At 44.2% G+C, this 16378-nt stretch overlaps 1 protein-coding gene across 3 annotated transcripts in view; it reads right to left on the reverse strand.

Annotated features, from left to right (window-relative positions):
• The window catches only part of SUFU (SUFU negative regulator of hedgehog signaling), a 98748-nt gene that overhangs the window by 24060 nt on the left and 58310 nt on the right, over window positions 1-16378 (reverse strand). For 2 of the 3 annotated variants that reach the window (XM_051800495.1, XM_051800497.1), the window contains exons 7-9: window positions 12861-13017; window positions 11302-11413; window positions 642-776 (exon numbers count right to left, since the gene is read on the reverse strand). In XM_051800495.1, the coding sequence (XP_051656455.1) occupies window positions 642-776; window positions 11302-11413; window positions 12861-13017 (404 nt within the window). The remainder of the gene's footprint in view (window positions 1-641; window positions 777-11301; window positions 11414-12860; window positions 13018-16378) is intronic. The other variant, XM_051800496.1, reaches the window with a different exon arrangement.

Raw genomic sequence — 16378 nt, forward strand, 5'->3', positions numbered from 1 at the left:
CCTGCTGCTGATAACTCTGATACTACCAACATGTAACTCATTAAGCTGAAGTAACTCAATCACCTACAATCATTTGTCTCTACCCCACAGTTCATGTTAAGGACTACAACACTTGCACAGGTATTTCCTGACTGAATCGTGGAAAACTAGAAGGCAGCCTGAACCTTCGAAAGACAACATGTAGAGTATGCATGCAATGTTTTGCTACTTCACTAATGTGACATAATTTGTCTAACAAATACACTCATATGGATAAACTGACTGGAAACAGGCTTCGCACAACCACTTATTTGAGTCCATAAGTCAGAATTAACAAGTTAAAGGATTTTTTTGACAGAGTATGTTCAGACATCCCTTCTTTATCACACAGTTGCTAGCATTAGACTAATAAAAAAAACCCCTATACTAACCCTGTCCTGCTTCAGCACTCAAAATACACTGGAGGACATAAAAAGAATGAGAAACAATCTTGCCATAATGAACACACATGCAAAGAATCATCTGTTTCCAATGTGTTTTGGCAAAATATGTCAGCTCTGGCCTTTACAGACCCATTGCATGCATGTCTGTAGGGTGAAACAATGCCACAAGGCAAAAGCAGCATGCTAGCACAAGCTGAGGGGGAGGACAGCTTCACTCACCTTAGACAGAGGGGAATGAGCGCTCCGGACTCCTGGTTAAATTTCAGGTGTACGCTCTCCAGCTGCCTTGTGCGGATTAGCTCGTGAGGAATGATGGCTGCTGAGCTCTCGCTTTCTAAACTGTCCTTACGGCTTCTAAGAGAAGAGACAAAATGCACATTTATTCAGGATGCCAGTGCTGTGTGCTATTTCTGCTGTGTTTCGGAGCAACTACAAATACTGAAGGAAACAGAAACAAACTTATGAAGACACATCTAAATTTTCATCACCCCTACAGAGACAACCTCCCTCAGACTACAAGTCCCAGCATGCAGCTCTTCACCTTGATTTGACAATCTAGGATCTGAATTGATGCATACAGGCGGTGCATCGCTTTCCAGTACAAAAGAAATATTTTTTCTGGAAAGAACTGGAGCAAAACTATACTCCCTAAACCCCCAAACACAATAAAATGGTTTGGAAGAATTAACAGGTGTGCCCTCCCTCCTGGTTTTGCTTTATCTTCAGGATTTTTCAGGCAGTGGTCTGTAGGAAAGGGTTGTCCAGTCCTTTGTGTCCTTGCTCAAATATCTTTGAGGTCTGTGGCATCTCTACAATTGTGTTCAAATCATTCCTTCACACAGTTCAACCCAAAGGTTTTGAGAATCCCCTGCTTCCACCAGCATCAAGTGCAACAGCCAAAAGACAGACTCTACATGTGATGAGTAGGAGATCCACAGATTGTTTTCCCTTGTAAGTGGGGCTGCTTTAAGACAATGGCAGCTTTGCTTTCTTATTCATTCATTTCTGCAAGACCAGCATATTATGAAGCTACGACTAAAGGTTATGTTGTTATATGATTAGGAATGTTGCCAGACAAAATCCTCTAGATAATAAAATGGTCTATATCAAAATACTTGACCATAAACACTTTATATGTTCAAAGAGCATCAGTGTGATGCCTCACTTGGCAGTACAGAACAAAGAATGAAGGACAGGGTGGGTTACAATTTTATGGATGACATGGACTGATGTGAAGTGTTTGATATGTGATTTATCTTTTTGTCACCTGGCATTCCATGTGAATTTAACAGAGGTAAGACTTTTTAAAGATAGTTTCTATAGTACAGAATCATCAGAGGAGAGGGACAGGGAAAGCAGAAGGGAACTAAGATGCCACATTGAAATGTGTCTCCACTGTGCCAGACATATCAAAAGCCAATTAAGGCTATCAAGCTGTGGCCCCATTTGGGAACATTTAAGTGTGGATCCTTCCTCCATCCAAGTTGAACCATCTTTAATGTACATCTGGAAATGATTGTAAAGAAACAGCCTGACCCTTGTGAGCTGACCTAGATGATACCTTTACTTGATTTTACCTTGGAGTGTTGTCCCAAAATTACTCCCATCAACCACACACATAGTAGTGCAGTTCAGTGTGAATTCAAGTGCAGATGCTTCTGTCAGGTCACCTAGTCCCAGGTGAGCCCTTCACCAAGCAGCTGAGCCGCCCACTCTGAAACAAGCTAAAATCTGATATCTCACGGTGCAAACCTGCATTGCCAGCTCAGAGACATGCAGGAGAAAGATATCAGAGCTCAGCTCCCTGCAAGACAAAAACTGTAAAACATGTTCCATGTTCTGCTCTAGCAACACAAAAGAGCAATAATGGATCCAGCAGGGACACAGTAGGTCAGGACAGAGCTTATTCACAGGGTGGGCTGATGGACTGACAGTCAGCAGAATATCAGTTTAGTGGGTTAACCCTGAAGCGAAGACACAACATGCTTTGTAGTCCATAGGTGGCACTTAAAGTTGTGTTTAATCTACTTCAGCAAACATTTTACAGCTCTTTGTAGGTGGGGTCTTCAAAGAGCGGAGTGGGCTAGCATTTTGCAGGCTGATTACCTGAGAAGTGCAGTTACAGTTGATTAATGATCAGTTGACCTTAAGCTAAGCTTTGTCTCAACTTCCTTATCAGATCTTATATACACAGTGAGCTGTGGGAAAGTCAGCCTGTGGTCTACAGCTTCCAATCATTCATTTATCAGCTCCTACCAAAAGGGTCAGCCATTAGCAACGCATGATTTTCAGGCAAGCCATAAGCCTGCACTCCTAAATGCAGTTCCAGAGCTTAGGCACCCTGGAGCGGATCAGGAGTTTTACAGCAATGTTATTGCTACAGACAAGAGACTGTGCCCTGCTCACCTGGACTGCCTAAGCATTCCGAGTGCGTCCCATAACACAGCTGTGGGTTCACGCCTCTGCAGGACAGACAGCTGCAGGACAGCTCCCCATACTCCTGGGCTGCAACCCCCCACCACGAGCTGAAGGTGGGTTTTTAGGTTTCCACCATGCTAGCCAGTACAGCTGCTACAATGGGGCTGCAGTCCAGAGGGGAAACGGCCTCCGGTTGTTAATGCAATAATAGGAATGACGACAATATTCTGGAGGCAAGGGGTAAAGCTTTCTAAGTCTTATTAAAAACAGCAAATGCTGTTTGTCATTACATGCTCAAGAGAAGTTGTTGACTAATGTATAACTATCAAACGGAACTGTCATGACTTTAGGGCTGTCAATAATTATGACTTCACATTAATATGTAACCAGCCCTTCTGTCAAAAAGGTGAAGCAAAATGGTAGTTAATACTTTGAATGACATGAAAGTATTAATCCTTTTCACAAAATTTTTCCAAAATAGTCTTTGTTTCTTATTTCACTTCAGTGGAGCTCACATAATTTCAGATATTTAAAGTTAAGGGTGAAACTTCAATAGTAGAAACCAAATAACCTTTTATCTAAGCTATACCTTTCTAAACAAGAGTTAGGTGTTGTGGACTGCAGTTAACACACCCAGAGGCCACAGTGCCATCACTTTCAAACATGGAAACATGTCGCATGACATGGGGACTCAGCAAGACCAATTCAAATTCTCTCTTTGGAACTGGAAATCCTTGCGCTGGCCCTTCCAAAGGATGATAGCCCAGACGAAGGGTTGGCAGGACCTCTAGGTTGTTATTAACAAAAAGTTCATGTTGTAACACACATTGCCATCTACAGCTCGTAGTTTTCAGACTTAGAAAAAAACCATAGAAAATGTTTGCTTTTTAACACTAACATGCCTGGTTTTACGACTGTCAGTTACCCGTAAGTCATTGCTTCCTCCACCCCATCACCAAATAAATCAGCAGCAAAAGTCAGTGGAGTTTTACTTGTTATGACTAAGATCTAGCTGACTATCACGTAAAATGTTGCGAACTTTGTCTATTCCAGATTTAATACTTCATCCAACCCACACAAAAAAATTTATGTTTCTCAGTGTCCAGAAAAAACAAGTCTGCAAAAGCCAGGGCTGCTGCATTAGGAAAGGCAGCAGATTTAAATGGAAGCAGCATGCCGGAAATGCCCCAGTTTAAGGACTACACATCTCATGTTTTGTGAAACTGGAGGGGAGTTGGAGAAGATTAAAGCACATTTCCCTCTGATTGGGGGCTTGTGGGAGGTGTAAACGTGGGCAGTTGTCAGATTAATTCTTTAGATGATTACATTCTTTTTGTTTCTTTAAAGCTGTTTGTAGTTGGTTTTGATGTCTCCTGTTCTGGGCAAGTGTATTGCTGCAGTTACCAAGGTGACTTTAGCTGACTTTCAACTATTTTTTCCAGCTTTGGTTTCTACCAGTAGTCTGCTTCTGGGTGGAGGAGAGCGGGAGGAAATTATGTTTGTTGTTTTTTTGTTAAATCTCATGAATGCTGATTAACATGAACTTAACCAAAGCCATATTTGATTTTTTTTTTCTATTTTTGAGAAAGAGAGGGTGGTCAAACCATTGCAAAGGTGTCCAGTGTGGCCTGCAGCTTCCCCAGACCTCTGTTAACAAGGAAAGGGCCTGAGAATAATCCACATCCCAGTGTGCTGTGCTCCTTCTCAATGTGAGAGGCCACACGCTGGAACGTGTAGCCTCCTGGGGGCCCTCTCATTGTATTAAAGATGAGGGTGGCTGCAACCTGCTTCATTTTATGCCAACTAACAGCAGCCCGTGGGGATCCTGGAAAATTGCCAATGTAATCACTGGATTGCACAAAGTTTGGATGTCCCCTCCTTCTAAGGCATGTTTATAGCAACCCCTTCTCAAGCAACCACTGGCAGTTATTTTATGGGATTCAAGAATAACCAGGTTGATCGGATTAAGAAAGGTTTATTTATTCTTGCACTTGCATTTCACTTCATGATCAGAGCACTTGATCTTATGGAGCATAATTTTGCTGCATTTCCAAGCTACTCTCTCAGGTACCAAAATCACTAGGGATATGCTGTTGGAAGCTGGCCGTGGTAGGGGCTCTTCGTAGGAGTGAGTGCCCACTGCATCAGTTTCTCTCACTGGTCTTTGCTTCCTCCATATAAAACCCAGCACTGTGAGTTAGCAAATGCAAACCATCAGTGCAAGCTTACACAGCTGGGAGAGAAAGGTCGGACTTTTTCTTTCTTCCCCGCCCTTCTTCCCTTTCCAACCGTGGCTATTTCAAACCTCCTCAATCCCTCACTAAGATATGGTCAAAGATCACTTAAGTGCCAACAATCTTCCAGAGTCTTTCCCACAGTTTCCCCTGAAGGGCAAACCAGCAGTTGTGGGAAAGAGCCTTAAGCATCTTGGCACACAGAGCTATGGCACGTCACGAACACACAGAGGCAAGTGCAGAACTGGGGAGGACACGGTTACACAGCTCTTGCAGTGGTCACACTGGGACAAGGCTCGAGTGCTCAGACCTGGGTGCTCCTCAGCCTGGTTAAACAGGATGGTGATGATGTTCTGTGTGCATTTCCTGGCATGGAAGGGCTGCAAGGACAATGCCAGTAGCAACAATCCTCTTGCCACTCACATATCCCTTTGGAAAGCTGCATAATAATTACTGTCAGAGCTTGCAGGGGCCAGACTGTTCTAAGACCTGCAGCTGAACTGGGATTGAGAGATTTAGGCTGTTCCACTGGCACCCTGCAGACTCAGGAGTAAAGTCAAACAACTCTTTTAAGCTTCAGGTTCCCCGTCTGTAAAACTGAGACATTTTTCCACATAGGGGTGTTGCAAGGATTAAGTCAATGTTTGCAAAGCACTTTTGGATTCTTAAATGGGGAAAGCTATGCAAGAGTGCAAATTATTAGCATGGTGACTGCTCTGCACTTCTACTGACACTGGTTTTCCAGACATTTACGTTTTCAGTTTGCAAGCTTGTCACCCAGCACTCAGCCTCATGCTGAGAGACACTCCCTGAAGTATATCGCCTCCCCCCATTCAGCATTCCTGACTCAAGCAGGACAGCACTGAATGGCATTGCAATGAGAGAGCATGCCTAAATAAGCAGGACTGGATTGGAAACTTACTGCTTATTGGTTGCAGAATCAGAAAGCCTAGCCAGAACCAGACAGTTTCAGAGAATGCTGAAATGCTCCCCTTTATGTAAAGTTTGCCTCCAAGAACTGAAGACAGGAAACGAGCTACACAGACAACAGCTTCCCTCCACCCAAGTGAAGCAGATTCAAAACCCAATGCAACCGGGAGAAGCAAAGGGCAGACTCGTCTCGAAGCAAAACCTACATCTCGGTATTACTGTCAGAGCTTCCTCAGAAATGCTGCTCAGATGGAGCTCGTTAATGTGCATTAACCCAATGCTACCCCCTGACAGGAGAAATCCACACGCCTTATTTACCGAGTCAGAGGAACTACAAGGGCAGTGGACTCCAGTCCTGGAAGTGGTGCCACTATTACTCATGTGCTCCAAACCAGGCACACCGTGTGACAGTCTGGGGTTATCCTGGGAGGAATTCTGCAGTGACACAACAACTCCTTCTTCCCACAAGCACCTGAGATGCTGAGGGTGCAGTGCTCCAGCAGATCACCGCCAGGACAGTCCTGCCAGCCCCACCTGCCGGAGGGTTGGTCCCTACTCTGATTGCCAGGAGCCTGCCTTTATTTCCCTGCACAGCTGCAAACTGTTCAGGGCTGGATGGTATATGAGCTACCAGATGTTCAAGTTTCCCTATACTCAACCTGTCTTTCTGCCTGGAAGTTAAATGTAGATGGGATTTGAGGTCTTTGTGGGTCCCTGGATGAATGATCACAGTGCATGAGGGGACCAGCACAAGCACAGTTACCTGGGAAATCCCAGACAGAAATATGAGAATTAGGCATATTGAACCACACCACTTGATCCTTCTTAAGAATGAGGAGAGTGATAAACAGCAGAGACATGCTAGAAAAACCTTGTCAAAGTAATACAACCTTGGGAGACCTTTTTCTATCACTCAAACCTCATCTTCAGAGACTGGGGATGTGCGTGGGCAATACCTGAATCCCGGCACAATGAAATGCAAAAATTACAGACAATTTTAGCTTCAACACGTGCAGTAATGCAGTGTGCTAGCTCTAGGTTTCTACTCCATGTCTCAGCTCGCTGTAGAACAGTCTGAGTCAGCCAAGAGGCAGAAAAACATCAATTTCAGCAATGCTGCATGATCAAGGGGACCCTTGAGGGGTAGAAAAGGTCAAGAATTCCCCTATCCCAACCCCAGTTCTCACGGCAACTGTGGCAAATTAACTCCTCTGTCCTCATCTGTAGCATGGAGATACTACTCACCTACCTCACAGGAGAGCACAGAGCTAATTACCAGGGACAACTAAAGACTCAGCCCCAGAAATTATTACATCAAGATATTAAATAGTGAATGAAGCAAGACTCCACAGGTGTCACTGAACTTTGACATCTGGAACTTCCAGCCCACTGAAGTCTTAACAGCAGCAGTGTTTAGTCTGACATTTAAACATCCCCTATGGATAACAGCTCTCCATATCCAACGAGAGTGAACCTGCATGGCTCAGGAGACTGGGAGCCTTGCCTTTCTGTCTGAGTGGCACCTACTAAGCTGATGGGTCCTAGGAAATAAATAACGTGCCACTGAAAAGCACATTTGTATTCATACACGCCTTATTTTTCCAAGAGGTAATTGACAGTATTTGGTTACCTATCGTTGAAATGATTAGTCATGTTTCCAAAGATTAATTTACATGTTCTTTTGTTTAATACGTATGAACTGATTTAATGACTGCTTATGAACTGAGCTAACAGTCATTTTGAGAAACAGATGTCCGATGCAGTTTTAAGCTTTAAGAGTGCTTTTATTCATATCCTTAGGAGAAAAAGGGCTACACAGTCTACAGTAATAACACTAATGAATCAAAGTACTACAGCTGCCCAACAGGGTTTTGACAGAAACCAGCTTTTTCTCAAAGGAACTTTTTTTTAGGGCTCTGGGACAGCGAACAACTGGTAATATGCGTGCTACATGTAAGTATGTGCTTTGCTGGAGCCAAAACACTGAATCAAGCCCTATCTGCAACCAAACAATGTGAGGCTTTTGCATAAGTGGTGAAAACTCTTGCTACACAAAGACTGAGAAATCTGTATGGAATCTGGATCCTCTATGTTTTATATAAATAAATATTTGAAAGTTTGAGTGTTTGTGATACTATTTAGTGACACTGAATGCAGAACAGGTTGTCTGCTTCAAGCCCTGATAGATTATTGTGTGTGGGTGGTAGGGTTAGGATAAAAGAAAGGGAAGAAAGCTACTAGGAAAGCAGTTGGTGGTTGCAAACCCATGATAAATAAACAGCACATTCCTCTTCTGCACAAAGCCATTAGAGTCTGTGTCAGACTTTACCATCCTAATGTCAGCTGGGTGCAAATTTGACAGCCTGGGGTTCTGCAGTGCTCCCTATGGAAAGCAGATTTGAAACAATTTGCCATGCCCCAACAGAGCATTTCTGTCAAGTTCCTAAAGAGCTTCTAATGCACCAGTTATTCACAGGACCCTTGCAAAGAACCACGGGTTTGATATTTTATGGTCTGGTGTGTACAGTGCAGGATATGATTACACACAAGCCTGCTTCCCATCAGCTAGCACCTCGTAATCGTTAACATATTTATCCTTGTGGTGCCTCAAGAAGATGACATTGTTATTAGTCCCATTTTATAGATTCAGAAACTGAAGCTCAATAGCTAAATGACTTGCCTTTGATTACACAAGATTTATAGTGAAGGACAGAACTGAGTCTCAGCCCTACTGGGCCCAAGCAATCCAAGCAAGGATCACACCAGAAGGACTAGATCTATGTGCAGAATCATCCTTCATCTCAGGTGCTCCTAAGTCCTACGAAATGGTTATATCTGCATTGGGATTTGTGCCTTTCATGTCTCAGCCTTTATCCCTGTAGGTACCTATAGGGAACATGGACGTAGATACATTACTGCATGTAAAAGCTGAGCTCGTAAGTTACATTCCTCTGCAGCAGCTGGAGATGAGAGTCTCCATATCATACTCTTGTACTTAATAGCACATTGAGCAATTTTGCTCAAACGCATAAGACATGCTGAGACAGTGTATTAAGAAAGGCTGAGACATAATAAGATCTTCCTCTTCTACTTCATCTATACCACACTGTTCTGGAAAATATGTTGACTGATCAGTTTTAGCTGCAGTAAGGGTAATCATCAGTGCCAGTTAGTTAGAGGTTGTGAGTAAACACTGCTTTCCAGCACAAACCAGCCCTTTCAGTACGGTCAATGCATTTAACAAGTCCCATTTTATCTGCTACATGAATTTGAGAAGAGAAGCCACTGCAAAAGTAAAAAAGACCTTTCCTAAACTCCTCTCAAAGCAGTCAGTAAGATGGAGGAAGGAAGTATTAGGACACACCACTGTTTTGAGATCTCCCCTATCCCTCCAATAGTATCACCAGAGTAACACAGCTGATAGCTCTTTCCTTAACTGAAGTGCTGTCATGGAGAAACAGGGTAGCTATCAGTTTCCCCCGTGGTAACCATAGACCTCAGTGAAATGTATTGATCTTCTAGGAGGCAAACACTGGGAACCAGCCATTCCTACAACTCAGGCTTCAGGCAGGGTAGGTGTGCAGCTGCTGCACGTTAAGAGAGATTTGCAACAAAGAGCACTGTCACAGATATGAGGCTCTGAATTTGACCTGCCTTCCTCTCTGTCTCAGAACAGTTAAAAATCCAGGTAAATATTTGTGTTCTTCATCTTAGACCTCTGCTAACCTTTCATCACTCTGTCTCAAGCCTATCTCTGTTTATCTTACCCTCAATAACGTAAAGCTCCCTTATCTAAGCAACAACAGCCTCCCAGCATTAAGGCTTACCCATCAGCTGCCTCCTCGACCTGATGTGCACCTGAAATGTTTCTGGTCATCCCCAAACACTGTGGACTCAGAGGTCACACTGGGCATGCAGACGCATGCAGGAGCCCAGCATCTGTGAGAAATCCTGCCCAGTACTTTTGAGCCTTCCAAGTCTGGGTGTGATTTGTGCAAATCAGATGGTATAATTTTATATTTTTTTCAGTGCGGCCAGCGGGACCAGCCAATGATCCAATGTGACCAACCTTCAAGCAGGGAAATACTACTCAAAACCTGAGTCAGATCAGAATCTGGCTCAATTTCATTACTATATAGTAAAAGTAAGATTATTCCTAAAGCAATAATAAAGTCACTTGAGATTTTTTTAAATAAGCACCAATATCTCATATTAGTTGTTATTACACAGCATCAGCAGTTGATATAATACTTCCCCCAAAGGATTAGGCAACTCAGAAAAATTCATATATAAGGCAAATCAGAAGTCACCCACAAAATGGAACAAGAAAGGACAACTACGAGAAATATTCTTCTCATGAAATGTTTGAATCAAGAATGAAACAGGAATTGAAACAGAGCAGAATGCTGTCCCTGCCTGGCACTACAGGAAAGTGCTGATTTCATGACAATTTTACTCTTGGAACAAGAAAGCACAAACATTCATCAGAGACTAAGAAACCAAAGGAAATGGCAAGATGAAGGAGTGCAGCAAAGATGTATGTCTTTCTGTGTCATTTAGGTGAAACCATTAAAATTGATGGGAAAACACTTAACTAGCAACTGAAGCCTAAGAGGAGAAGGGGAGAAACCCAGAAAGACAGAAGTGCAGAAACTACAGATGGCTTGAAATCACAGGTAATTTCCTATAGATTCACTGTATTCAAAAGTTACAAATGAGAGATCTACAGGTCCACCTAGTCCCACTTAAATCACCTGTTAGACTACAGACTATTAGAGAATAGGGTGGTATTGGCGTGTAATTACTGACAGAACACACCTGTTTCAGCAAGGCAAGATCAAAGTCACTTAAAAAAAAAAAAGAAAATCAACACTTTAAACAAAAGGTTTGTAAGTTTGAGCTTGAAAACAATATACTCAGGCAAAAATATCAGCAGTCATCTATGCCACCTAGCTCTGGATACTGTAGCCCTTTTCAGCACAGTCCATTTTATAGGGATCAGTCCAGTCTGATTTCAAACATAGTACACTGAGAACAGCGGGTTCTACAGAACACAGTCAGAGCCACTCTGCATTTGCAAGGTTTGTCCAAAACCCCTCTCAAAAGCTGCACTCCTGAGTACTAGCCCATTAATCCAACCTGAACAACTCTTCTCCCTCAGTCTTTGCACTTTGCAAGCATTCACTGCTAGTTTCCCTCTCCCCTTGCCAAGTCTTTTCCCACCCGGCTTTAACTTTGTTTTCCATGCTGAGCTCTTTTGCTTCCCTCTGCCACTGAGTGTGCAGGGTGAAACTCACGGTGCTCGGTCGTGGTTCAACCCATTCTGTCTTTGTGCATTGATTGGAGGTAGGACAGGTTTGCTGTTAATCTCAAGCCCTCTCCGCAAAGTCTCCCTGATTTGCTCTGTATCTGCAAAGAGAAATTTTTTTAATATAATTTAGAGTCCCCAGAAACATCACAGACACAAGGAGATATCAGGTGTGTTTCATCTAAACTCTTCCCCTTCAGAAAGAAATGAAGAGATGCTAAGGGTTAATACTTAACTGCCCTTCCTGCACTTCTTTAGGAGTTATTTCACTTTATAAAGTTGGTTTAAATTCTCTTGGTTTGGGCTGTGATAGTATGTCAGGCAAGGAGAGCAAGGTGTTTGCTGTTTCTGTAGCTCTCACAGAACCTCCTCATACTTCTAAGCCTTTCTACTGGAAATCATTTTTCCCATTAGGCATAACAGGAATTTGTTCCTTTACCAAACGAGTGTATGAAAATTTGAAAGGTTTTGCAATTGGCTTTGCAAATCTGTTGATTAATTTACAACAAGATTCACAAAAGAGGGGAATTTTACGCAGAGCAACCTTCAGCCTCAAGCGCACGTCTGAAAATAAGCTGCAAATTATGCAGTTCAGATGCAGTCTTTTTACTTCTGCATTTTTCTAATATGCCTACTGGCCAAATACTTTCAATAGAGATCTTTCCTGCCTTTCTTAGAAGTTTCCTCATATTTTTTTGAGAAATGTGAGAATTGGGTAGACAAAAATATATCCAAATTATTTCAAAATTTTTTGAAGGATATGCAAATTTCACCTGTATGTATGCCTGTCTTTGGCTTTTCCTTTGCAAAGCTGAGGAAAAATCACCTTTTTAGATCCAGTGCAGGTCAAAATAGTTGCACAGGAGCCAAAAGAAACTATATATGCATTTAAATAATTTCTACTGTGGACTAAAGAACAAGTAAGATACCATTTCTGTGCAAACCGTTGTTAATTCCAGGAAATCTCAAGCCCTCAAATTTTATGTTCCTTCACCCATTTGAAAGGTAACATGTATAATTTCAAGCCAGTGTAATGGCTATGACATCTGTACCCAAAGAGGGCATCTCACTGCAAAGGGGAACTCCACTGTATTTTATTTCTTCTTTCCAGAGTTCCGTATTTGCGAGAATGCCTTGAGTTCAGCTGAATCAGTGCAGAATCAGTCCAACTTGCCACCCAAGAAGTTAATAAGGACAATGTTAATAAGGAACAAAGCCTGGGAAAATACAGTTGCTTCACCTTGCAGGTGTTTACAGTCCTGGTTTCACCAAGTGCTCAGTTTAATTTTGTAGATTCAGATTACAATTTGCTTAAAAACTGAAAAAAGCATTTAGACAAAACAAGGCCAGGATCTCTTTTCCTTTCTCCTGCCTTCCTCAAAGAGGCCACACCAAAATTCATTTCACTCCCCTGAGACACACCGAGCCTCCCAATTACTTGGGTGTTTGTTATGAACTCAAAGATGCTGCATGACTCAGTGCACTGCCCAGACCCACCACAAAACAAGCCAAAAGGTCATGACAGTGACTTGGCCCAGGACATCTTACCCTTTCCAGAAAGCCGCCGGGGCTGCGTCCCAATGCAAATGCTCCTGCTGTCTTCATCATCCTCCGGTGGCCGGCTGAGGTCATCCCAGGCACATTTGGCACTCACTCCACTCAGGTTTGAGCCATCTGTCTCAATCCCTTTATCGACTCTCTCCTGCTTGAAAAGATCCAAAACACCAAGACTTTTTTGGGTGTGGCTTGAACCTGAGAAGGAACCCACCATGGTGCAGCCCAACCTTCAGCAGCTCCTGCAGATCCCTCTTTGTGGACAGTTTCTACCCTGTGGCCCCTGTGCTTTGCTGTGTCAGCAAAGAGTGACTGCACCTGGAGCCAAATCTGGGAGCTGGTCAGAACTGAATAAACCTTTTCCATAGCAGGTTTATCTGAACTTCCACCCCTTACCCACTGCTTCACTACATGGCCCTGGCAGGCCCAAAGGAGGGTAAGAGAAAAGTGGAAACCTGGGGTGTACAGGGTTGCCTCTTTCAGTGTTAGCACTGATTTACACCAACTCAAAGTATTTAAGACACTACATTACACACTCCTGTATGAAGCACAGCTTGGCAGTCGATCTATTACATGTCAGTGACAACAAATCCCTGAATAACTAAAACTGCATTCTGTTTTCAACCTTACCAAGGAGTCCTACAATGCAAACAGCTCATGGAGAGACTAATCATTCACAAGGGTTCTTCGTTTGCAAACTGCCCAGACAGCCCCTGCTTTTCAGTGTGCTGGGGTGTCCCATAAAGGACAAACGTACAGGTTTGGATGTGCAAGGAGATACAGGTTTGTTCCCAATGTCAAAGCTTTTGCATAGCTTTCTCTATTGGCAAATAAACAAACTCCCTCCCTCACAAGCTGGACTTTCCAAGCACACAACTAGCGTTTGGGCGTTGGAAGGTGTCACATACCAACCACAAGCAGTTGGATGCTCTCAGACACCAGGCATTTTCTCCACGACGTGCATCTGCAAGACTGCCCTAACTACAGCCAAAACTTTCCCAGGACACCACCTGCTTGGACACTGGCATCAGTCTGACTTTCCACCTGTGACCCACAAGGGGGTAATGTTGAGCTGAACAAACTCGGGGCTGAACTTCACCGAGGACAGGCTCTTACCGCTGTCACCTCTTCCCTGGCTCCAAACCAACCTGGATTGTTTCCCCCTTTTCTGAAGGGGTATCTCTTCTGGTACTGCTCAGTGGCACCAGCAAGATCTCCATCTCTCTGCATACATCTTGGTCACCTCAAAACAGGCAATAAAGCCCCAAGAAACATTGAAGATTTGAGGAGAGAGCAGAGCTGTGTTAGACACAATGCTCCATGTTACTACTCTCCAGCTTCACCTTGCCACTGGAGATGAGACACTGTGTGAGTATTCAGTGCTTTGCAAAATCTGTTCCCTAAGAAAGTTTCCAGACTAAACCCACATATATTCCTCCCCTTGCCCAACTGTGCACACTCTGCCCTAGGAAGAGCATGGCCTGTTCTTGTGATCATTCAAGAAAGGATTTGAGCAGCTCAAAGATAAGCACAGGCACTCAGGGTGTGGTTGCACAGCGGTTTAAGTTGATGTAATTTGCAGTGACTGCAGTCCCACCCTCCTCCATGTGCTCCTACCCCTTTCCTTGAGCCAACTCTTTATTTTTTTTTCATCTGGATCACCTCCCAAAACCCACTCTTTGGCCCAGAAGTAGAGGCAGGAACCTGTGGCTGGGGGCAGGACCAGAGCAGTCTTGACTTAGACTTAAGCATTCAAAAGACTGCCTTCCTTCCGTCTCTCTCCCTGAAAAACTGTTCCTTGTCAGGATCTTCCTCCGGCGTCAGGGGAAACTGACTTCTTGAATGCGTAATAGGAAAATCTGAGAAATAATAAATCTGCTGGGATTTTCTTTTGTTATATCCTAAATATGAAATCAGTTGTATCACCCAGAAATAGAAGTTGTGGAAAAAGAAATAAAAATACATCCGTTCCTACATATGCAAACAATGCTTTAAGTGAGATTTAGCACGTGGCTCCTCCGGGAGCCCTCTGCGGTGCTCTGCGAGGATCCAGATCAGCTGGCATGGGTGGGTGTAACTTGTCAGCACTGTTATTTTTCATCCCAGTCATAGGGGAAGCATGGGAGAGCCACCAAACTTGCCCTTGAGCAGGGAGCAGAAGAGCCCAGAGGGCCCTGAGGCTCTGGTGGGACCTGCTCCTCCATCCCTGCAGCCAGGGCCCCGCTCAGAGCCACAGCCAGGCCCTGCGGACAGTGCGGGCAGCCTCGGGGAGGGGGAAAGGGACTCTCATCTGCAGCTCAGCTGGCTTGCAGAGCACTTCCTCAGGGGAAGAAGTGCTGCTCTGTTGGCATCCCTTGGAGATCAAGGGGAGCTGATGGAAACGAGCTGGCTTAAGGCAGCCTGATTTGCATGCCTGTTTTATAATGTTTGCAAGTATTGATGTTGAACGGGAAAAGTCCAAAATAACCCCAACCAGTTCAGATTCATCCGTGGCAATTCACAGTTTTACCCCATCTTTAGCCAGCAAAGATTTGCTTGGACTGAGGGGCTGTTCTTCCCTTGAAAGGGCAGCCTGAGCAGGACGTTGGAGGAGCCCAGGGCAAAGGAGGTTCAGCTCTTTTCCTTCCTCAAAGGATGTTTCTGTCCTATTTTCCTCTCAGCATGTGGGAGGGATGCTCTGAGGCTCTTATAAGTCATTGATCCCTTTTTAAACGAGCCAGAGCACTGCAGTGTGACCCGCAGAGCAGCAACCACAACTCAGGAAATTCAAATCAGCTTTATTCTCTTCTGAGATATCTGTTAAACAGAAGCAAAGCACTGAGAATCAGTGCAGAGCTGGGGACCGACAGGGATTGTTTGACAGTGCTGCCAGAGAAATCTGAATGGCCTACAGGGAAGCCTTGGCTGAACAGAAAACAGCCAGCCGTTGCCACAGTGTTAATTGCCGACATCCTGGGATGACATCTTAGTTGGGATCCATTCTCAGCAACTCCGAACAGAAAGTACAGCTGCTGCTGCCAGGGCTGGGTTTAGGCCTCAACCAATTCCCACAAGAGACAATGCAGCCTCCAAACAAGCTCTGCCTGCTTCCCAGGCAGACAACATGCTTGCTGGCTCCAGGAAAGTTATCCATTTTCTCTGCCTGCTCCCTCCCTCCCCTCCACCTCTCTTCCACTTCTGCCTTTCTGGTCTCACACACCCTGTACCACCACTAAGAAAATAACACTTTATTCTTTCCCCACTAATTAGAGCAGGAGGCACATGACGTGGTTGAACCCAGCCTGGCACAGCCTTGCTCCCTGCACTCAGCAAAGGCTCTTTGCAGGACCCAGCAGTGGGTTTTGCCCTATGAATTCCCAGGGGCTGTGGCAGCAGAACAGGAAGGAGGTGTGCACACACACACCTGAACATATGGACTTCTGCAAGGGCAAGTGAGAACAGAAACAGGAATGTCTTCAGTGTGAAGAAGTCCGGAAGGACCACAGACATAGCAGCTTTCAGCAGCAGGACGC

This window comes from Manacus candei, unplaced genomic scaffold, assembly GCF_025592945.1.
Source record: "Manacus candei isolate 608988 ecotype Guabito, Panama unplaced genomic scaffold, ASM2559294v1 h1tg000050l, whole genome shotgun sequence".
NCBI classification, from domain to species: Eukaryota; Metazoa; Chordata; class Aves; order Passeriformes; family Pipridae; genus Manacus; species Manacus candei.